At 70.2% G+C, this 7,958-nt stretch overlaps 1 protein-coding gene across 2 annotated transcripts; it reads left to right on the top strand.

Moving 5' to 3' along the window:
- The first annotated feature begins 3,554 nt into the window (after window positions 1-3,554).
- On the top strand, window positions 3,555-6,830 carry PIM3 (Pim-3 proto-oncogene, serine/threonine kinase). 2 transcript variants are annotated; one of them, XM_036311362.1, is made up of 6 exons: window positions 3,582-3,958; window positions 4,077-4,186; window positions 4,276-4,326; window positions 4,423-4,789; window positions 5,473-5,649; window positions 5,726-6,830. In XM_036311362.1, exons 1-6 carry the CDS (start codon window positions 3,874-3,876, stop codon window positions 5,911-5,913), a joined length of 978 nt encoding a protein of 325 aa, XP_036167255.1. In that variant the 5' UTR covers window positions 3,582-3,873; the 3' UTR covers window positions 5,914-6,830. The 2 variants fall into 2 exon arrangements, with proteins under 2 accessions (XP_036167256.1, XP_036167255.1); XM_036311363.1 differs by lacking the exon at window positions 5,473-5,649 and having other exon boundaries at window positions 3,555-3,958.
- Window positions 6,831-7,958: the final 1,128 nt, after the last annotated feature.

The raw sequence follows: 7,958 nt of genomic DNA, 5'->3' as shown, positions 1-7,958 counted from the left end.
AGGGAGAGACCCAGGTCTGAGGCCGAGCAACGTTGCCGAGGAGCAGGCCGGGGGCAGACGCGGTGCCCGGGTGTGGCCTGGCCGCGTCCCAGGGCAGAGTTCAGGCAGACTGTCCACCAGCTCCCACGGACTCACCCCCACCCAGTCCAGGCCCTGCCCGGTTGCCTGTGGGGAACATTGCAAAACCCTGGCCTGGCCCTGCTGGCTCCCCTCCCGGTGGGCGAGAGGCTGCGATGCGGGTGCGGAGGCCCGGGGGGCGGCCCCAGGCGGACCAGGGCTTCCTGCAATGGGAGTGGAAGCCAGAGGGGGTGCAGGGTGGCACCCACGTGTACACACTCACACCCGCGCGCGCACACACACACACACATAGAGCATCACACACACTCACACACTCACACGCGGCAGATGTACACACAGACTATCACACGCATGTACACACATAGACCATCACACGCACACACACACACAGACCATCACACGCACGTACACACAGACCATCACACACACACAACCCTGCATGCACACACAGGCCCACACACACAGACGCGTGCCTAGAGCTGGGGCGTTGTGACCTGGGAGTGGGGGAGTACATACTGGGGGGCCTGCTCCCCAGGCCCAGGCCCCTCGGTTTCCTGGGGTCCTGCCTGCCCCACGCGGCCCACCTCAGGCCTGTCCTATGCCCCTGTCCCCATGCCTCCTCCATCGGCCCCTTCCCAGCTGTGCCTGGTGTCCCAAAGGTACCCACTCTGCCCTGGCCGGATGCCCCTCAACCCGGGCCAGGCCTGGGGGACCCCCAGCTGCCCCACTCATGGCCACGGCCTATGGCTGGAGAGGGCTGGGAGAGCCACCCCATCGTCCCCAGGCACCCCTCCCTGCTCCCCCCTCTCAGCCCTCTCTGCTCCCTCAGCCACCCAGGTCCTCCCAGCTCCCCGGACAGCAGCCCCGTGCTGCCTGGTCCGTGTGTGTGTGTGTGTGTGTGTGTGTGTGTGTGTGTGTGACTGTGGGAGACAGCGTGAGTGGCCTGGCCCTTTTGTCCACTCTCCTCTTCCTCCCTAATCCAGGGAGGCCAGCCCAGCCCCAGTCACCATGGGGACAGTGCCGCACCCCCCCCCCCCCGCAGGACAGGGTGATCTGGGGGGCTGGCTGTGCAGGGCAGCGGCAGGCCATTTCTGGGGTTCCCTTCCAGGGGCTCTCCACGGCCCCTCCTCACCCGCACGGGCAATGGGGTGCAGCCTCCGGTGGGATCCAGCCTCCCCCCTCCTTGGGACGCATCTGCCTTGAGAGGAGGGGAACCTGAAGAGGTCCAGCCCCGGTCAGGACTGCGACCCTGGGGTGGGTAGGTCCTGGGGCGCTGCCACTGTGGGGGCACCTTGGGGGGATGGGGGCCAAGGGACGGAGCCCAGCCCTCTGGTCAGTGGGGCAGCAGGGTCGGGACTACAGCCAATGAGGCGCTGCCGCTGCCAGGCCTTCCGGAGCTATTTTTAAGGCCCGCCGGATGGGCCTTCCAGGAACCAGGAAAAACAGATGACAGGCGTCCTGCAGGCGAAGGACGCGGCCGGTGTGTGTGGCTCAGGCCTGCAGGCGGGGTGACCGCTGGTCACTCCCCAAGGGCCATGCCCAGGGCGGAGGAGCAAGAGGCTCTTGGCTCTCAGGGTTGGCTTTGCCCCCAGCTGGGCTCCGCAGCGGGTAGACCCCTCTGGGCCTCGGTCATGGCCCCCTGCAGGGTAGGGGCAGGGTTGTCTGGGGCACCAGGACCCCCGATATCATGGACATGAGGCCCCTGTGGCTGCACGAGCAGAGATGCCAGGCCCCCTGCCCACTCCTTGGGCCAGCGGAGCCTCAAGGGACAGCCCCTGGAGGGCACAGGCCGGCTCTGACCCGTCCTGGAACTCACAGCTGGTGCAGGACGCTCACGCTCACGCTCACACACGCACACACGCGTGCACAGCCTCAGACAACAGCACGTCTACAGCACACACCTGTGCCTGGGAGGGAGGAAGGCTCTACGGAAATTCACCCCAGGAGAGAGGCTGCCTCCTGCTGTCCTGCACCCCCAGGCCAGGCCAGGGCCCTTCCCACTCGGGAGCCCCCTGCCGAGCTGGGGGTGGGGGTGGGGTGGGGTGGGGGAGGAAGGCAGAGGAGCAGGGCACACCTTCTGCCCCTCCCAGCAGCTGTGTGTGCCCACTGGCTGAGCTGCGGGAGACTCGAGGTCTTCAGATCAAGCTGGTGGGGTTCATGGGGGTGCTGGCTTCCAAAGGTGGACTCCACGGCCAGGGGCCAGTTGGGCTGGGGCCACTGGGGCGGCCGCGGGGCCCTCAGCCCCTCCCGCTGACCCACACTCTGCAGCGCTCCCTTAGGCCTGGGAACCCCCAGGGCAGGAGGGTGCTGGACAGGAGTTGCTCCAGGAAGACAAGCACCCAAGAGCTGTGCCAGCGGAGGGTGCACGCGGGGGAGGCTGGAGTGCGGGGAGCCTGCAGGCCGGCCCTGTGCATACTGGGGGGTCCCCCAGGGGCCGCCGGGAGCACCTGCGAGGCCAAATGGACCATCCCTTGGCCTTTGGCTCCCCCAACCCTCAGGCCTCTGGTCCGGAGAAGGGGTGGAGGGGAAGCCGTGGTCATGCGGCCCGACACCGGGGCTGGCACGGGACTGCCCACACCCGAGTCCTGAGCTGCTCAGGACAGCGACCTGGGCGGGCAGTTGGGTCGCACCACTGCCCAGGCGAGTCTGTGTCGTGCAGGAGGGTGAGCGTGGACCTGGTTGGCTCGGGCGCTGACCGCGTGGTCAGGGTGGGAGCCATGGCCAGCAAAGCCCCTGGGCCTGGGGGGCAGCCAGGCGGTGGAGACCAAGGAGGGCGCCCAGGCACGGGGGCAGCAGGGCTGAGGTCCCCGGAAGACGAGGGAAGGACCTCGGGGCTGGAGGTCTGTCCGGGGTCAGAATGCGCTCCCGGGGTGGGCAGGGTGCTGGGGCGCTGCCACGGAGCCGGGTGCCCGCGGGGCGACGCCGTCTCCCCGCGCGGACTGCGGGCGACGCGCACGCACGGGCCTGGGGCAGCGCGGGCGGCGCCTCCCGGACCCGAGTCCGTCTCGGGACCCCCGCCCGCGGGAAGCAACGGACAACCCTGCCTCCCGGCCTGGAAGGCGCGCGTGTCGCCGGTGACCTTCCCGGCGCAGCCTGGGCGGACCCACGCGAGGCCCCGCCCCTCCCGCGCGCCACCATTGGCCGGGCCCGCGGTGCCCTTTGAAAACACAGGCTCCCATTGGCTCCCGCGGCCCCTCCCTACGCGCTGGGCACCGCCCGCGCGGGACCTGCGCGTGCGCGGAGCCTGTGTTTGAGCGCGAGTGCGGGCGCGCCACGCCGTGCGCCTCCGCGACTTCACTACGGCGAGTTAGTCCCGGGGCTCGCCGCCCCCCGCCCGCCGCGCCGCGCCCCGCCGGCCCCGGGAGGTGTCGCCCGGCCTCGCCCCGCCGGCCCCGCACCGGCTCGCGCGGGCTCTCGGGGGCGGCCCGCCGCGCGGTCCCCGGCGGAGGAGGGCGGTGTCTCGCTTGCCCCGCCCCCGCGGAGGGATACGCGCGTCCGCGGCCCAAAAGCCCCGGGCGAGGCGGTCGGGGCGTGTGAGCCGCTGAGTCTGCTGCGCGCCCACGAGGTCCACGCAGCTCGCCGGGCCGGTGCGCCGCGTGACGGCCTCGCCCGCGCACGTCTCGGCCGCTGCTCCAAGGACCGGTGCTCCCGCGACGCCCGCCCACCCGCGCCCGCCCGCCGCCTGGGGCTCGGGGTCCGCGCGGCCGGGGGAGGCCGCCCTCCCGCGTCCGTAGCCGCGCGGGGAGCCGAGCCCAGCGGGAGGCGGCGCAGAGCCCGCGCCCCCCGCCGCCCGCGATGCTGCTCTCCAAGTTCGGGTCGCTGGCGCACCTCTGCGGGCCGGGCGGCGCCGACCACCTCCCGGCCAAGATCCTGCAGCCGGGTACGCCGGGGGCCGGGGCCGGGGGGGCCCGATCGGGGCGCTGGCGGCCGGAGGGGCCGGGGGCTGGGGTTTCGGGGGCGCGTCAGGTCGCACCAACCCGCCCTCGCGGTCCCCACAGCCAAGGCGGACAAGGAGAGTTTCGAGAAAGTGTACCAGGTGGGCGCCGTGCTGGGCAGCGGCGGATTCGGCACGGTCTACGCGGGCACCCGCATCGCCGACGGGCTCCCGGTGAGTCGGGCCGCCGGGCGGGCCCGGGTTCTCGGCGCAGCGCGCGCGGCGTCGCAGCCGGCCCGGCCTGACCCCCTGCCTCCCCCCAGGTGGCCGTGAAGCACGTGGTGAAGGAGCGGGTGACCGAGTGGGGCAGCATCGTGAGTGCGGGGCCCGGGCGGGCGGGCGGGCCGTCGGCGGGGCCGGGGCCGCGGGCAGGACGCGCTGACCAACGTGTCCCCCCTCCCCCTCAACAGGGCGGCGTGCCCGTGCCCCTCGAGGTGGTGCTGCTGCGCAAGGTGGGCGCCGCGGGCGCGCGCGGGGTCATCCGCCTGCTGGACTGGTGCGAGCGGCCCGACGGCTTCCTGCTGGTGCTGGAGCGGCCCGAGCCGGCGCAGGACCTGTTCGACTTCATCACGGAGCGCGGCGCCCTGGACGAGCCGCTGGCGCGCCGCTTCTTCGCGCAGGTGCTGGCGGCCGTGCGCCACTGCCACGCGTGCGGGGTGGTGCACCGCGACATCAAGGACGAGAACCTGCTGGTGGACCTGCGCTCCGGGGAGCTCAAGCTCATCGACTTCGGCTCGGGCGCGCTGCTCAAGGACACGGTCTACACGGACTTCGACGGTGAGCGGAGCGCGCGGGGCGGGCGCGGGGCGTTCCAACGGCTGGTAACGTCCGCGGGGAGGTGGGGGCGGGTGAGCGCTGGGCCCGCGCCGCCGCCTCGGACCCATTTAGACGCAGGCACCGGCGGGGATCCCGAGCCGGTTTGGTTCGGTTTGGTTCGGTTCGTGGAGGGGGGGGGGGTGAGAGGTGGGCTCGAGACTGCGCCCTCTGGGCGGTTGGGGCGCACGGGCGGGGGTCTGTGGGGGTCGTGATGTCTGCGTGTGTGTCTGCGCGGCGATTGCCGCCGGCGCTGCGTGGGCTCCCCCTTCCTGCGTGCGTGCGTGCCTGGGGAGGGGGGTGCCGGCAGAAATCCCCGCATTGCGGTGCGCGGGGAAGCCGGGGCTCCCCGCCCGCCCACGCCTCCTCCCTCCTCCCGCCGCCGCTCCGCAGTCCCCGGCCTCCCTCCCTCCTCCCCTCACATCTGTTTGTTGTGAAACCCGAGCCGGCGCCCATGTGACCGGCTCCTCCCCCACCGCCAGCCCGGGCGCCCCGCCTGCCTGCGGGGTTTTTCCAGGGCGAGGGCTGACTCCAGGATCTGGGCGCCGGCTCCCTCTCCCGGCACAGAGCGGAGCGCAGGAGCCTGGTGCCGGCGTCGCCTGGTGCTGGTGCCTGGGGTGGGCGCCCTAACCCCGCGTGTTCCCCAGGCACCCGCGTGTACAGCCCTCCGGAGTGGATCCGCTACCACCGCTACCACGGGCGCTCGGCCACAGTCTGGTCCCTGGGGGTGCTGCTCTACGACATGGTGTGCGGGGACATCCCCTTCGAGCAGGACGAGGAGATCCTGCGGGGCCGCCTCTTCTTCCGCAGGAGGGTCTCCCCAGGTGTGTGTGGGGCGGGGGGGCACGGAGGCGACAGACGGGAGCTGGCCCCTGGCTGACTCCCCCCTCCCCCCCACAGAGTGCCAGCAGCTCATCCAGTGGTGCCTGTCCCTGCGGCCCTCGGAGCGGCCCTCGCTGGACCAGATCTCCGCGCACCCCTGGATGCTGAGGGCCGACGGGGGCGCCCCTGAAAGCTGTGACCTCCGGCTCTGCGCCCTGGACGCGGACGACGCGGCCAGCACCACCTCCAGCAGCGAGAGCTTGTGAGGAGGGACTGCGCCCCGCCCTTGGGGGCCAAAGGGACCACCCGCCCCGCCCCGCCCTGTAGGGCTTGTCCTCCTCGGGCTGCCTGCTGGAGACAGCAGTGACCTCTGACCCCTGGTGACCTTGACCTTTGGCACTGGGCCCGTTTCCTTTGCTTTGAGTGCCTTTTCGAACGCTGCTCTCCCGGGGCTGGTTTCTGAGCTGTCTGTCCAAAGACTCTGGTGGAGGCGGCCGTCTCTAGGGTGGGTGCTGACCCAGGCTCCCTGCCCTGTGCTTCCGGGAGGGCCCGCCCCCGCACCTCCCACCTGACCACGCTGGGCCAGGAGCACTCGTGTCCGTGGCTTCGTCTCACCGGGCACAGGGTCCTCCTGCCCGCCTCCCGCCCCCGCCCCCTCGGTGTTCCTGCGGGCGCGTCTGTGCACAAGCAATGCAATGTGCAGGCCTCTGCCGCCCACACGGCGCCCCCTGTCTGTGGCTGGCAAGCCTGCGAACGTCTATTTATGGTGACCCCGGGAGGGCTATTTATTGTTTAACTTATTTGTTGGGGTCCTCCTCAGCCCCCCACTCTGCTGGGCCCCTGGGCGGCGGTGGCTGTGTGTGGACCCAGTCTGACCCACCTGCCTCTGTCGAGGACGGACTTGTACAGTGGCTAATTTAAGGGGAGGGGTGGCCCGCCACTTGGGGCTCTGCACCCCTGGGAGTGGGTTTTAAATTATTGACCTTGTACAGTCTGCTTGTTGGCTCTGGAAGCTGGGGTGGGGGGTGGGGGGGCAGAGTCTCAAGCCTTTAATTTATTTTAGCAGCTGTTTCTGTGGTCCTGGTGCACCCGCGTCAGGATGGGGTTCTTTCAGTTTAAAAGCAAGATGTCTGGAAATCATATTTTTTATACAAGCATTTCAATTAAATTGTTTTGTATATAACGGATGTCCTATGTTTACTGGGCTGGGGGTTGGGTGGTGAAGGGGCCTCTGGGAAGGCAGCCGCCTCCCAGACCAGGAGACCCCTTTCCTGCCCCGGTGGCACCTGAGGTGGGGGGGCAGGGGGCCAGGCAGGCTGGGGTGGGGGGGTGGGGGTTGACGTAATCACTGGTCAGAGGCCATGGTAGGGGTTAACCCGAGAACCGGTGGCCCCTTCCGCAGGAGGTCCAGTCTGGTGGGAAGAGGGAAGGGCCTTCACCCAGGCCACACAGCAGAGCGTGGGGCGGGGGTCATGCTGCCACTGGAAGGGCTCTGAAGGACGAACAAGTCTGCCAGGTGGACGGGCGGCAGGGCCTAAGTGCAGAGAGCCGGTGAGTGGGCGGAGTGATGGTGGGTTCGCCCTGGCTGGCAGGTGTGGGTGTGGGAGCCACGCCGGGTCCAGGAGTGGAAACGGCCAGGCCCAGCGTGAAGGGCTGGCTGGGTAGAGGGTCTGGGTGTGCCTGCCCCCCCGCCGCCCCCAGGGAGATCCCCATGCCAGGGCTGCCCCTGTGTTTGCTCCCGAAGCCGGACTGGACGGAGGAGTGTCCAGAGACGGCACACGAGAGCAGGGCAGGGAGTTTGGAGAAGAAAAGCGGGCAGGCTGGGCTGGGGTGCGGCTCCTGGCATGGTCTTGGGGAGCCTGGTGTGCCCCCGTGAGGAGCCACTGCTGGGCCCAGGAATTCCCGCAGATGCTGGGGAGCTGAGTGGGTGGAGGGGAGACTGTGCGCCCGTTCCCACGGCCCAGCCTGGCCAGCCTGCTGCTGGGTGTGCACCCAGGACGCTGGGCTCCTCTCCTGGCTCACCTGGCTGCTCCCAGGAGTGGGGGTGCCCAGGGAAGGCTGAGGGCAGCAGTGGTGCAGCCTTTGAGCCCCACCACGTGGTGACAGCCACCCACACGTCACCAGGATCTTGGTTCCCCACTTGCCAGCCGAGAGTGCTGGGCTGGTCCCGGGCACCCACCATGCACCCACCTCCCTGTCCTCCACAGTCCACAATCCATCTGTCCATCCATCCGTCCGCCCACTGCACATCCAATAACCAACCACTCGCTGAGCTCGTCTTGTGGGGGATCCTGAGTCAGGCCCTGGGATG

The sequence above is a fragment of the Myotis myotis genome, unplaced genomic scaffold (genome assembly GCF_014108235.1).
Source record: "Myotis myotis isolate mMyoMyo1 unplaced genomic scaffold, mMyoMyo1.p scaffold_m19_p_54, whole genome shotgun sequence".
Lineage (NCBI taxonomy): Eukaryota > Metazoa > Chordata > Mammalia > Chiroptera > Vespertilionidae > Myotis > Myotis myotis.
Note: the sequence above shows the minus strand (reverse complement) of the source record. Positions and strands in the feature narration are given on the sequence as shown.

Excerpts from the sequence above, each read along its gene's own strand:
- PIM3 (XM_036311362.1), top strand. The coding sequence starts at position 3,874 with ATGCTGCTCTCCAAGTTCGGGTCGCTGGCGCACCTCTGCGGGCCGGGC. Across the intron at positions 4,790-5,472 it reads GGTCTACACGGACTTCGACG|GCACCCGCGTGTACAGCCCT; the intron begins GTGAGCGGAGCG and ends CGTGTTCCCCAG. Across the intron at positions 5,650-5,725 it reads CCGCAGGAGGGTCTCCCCAG|AGTGCCAGCAGCTCATCCAG; the intron begins GTGTGTGTGGGG and ends TCCCCCCCACAG.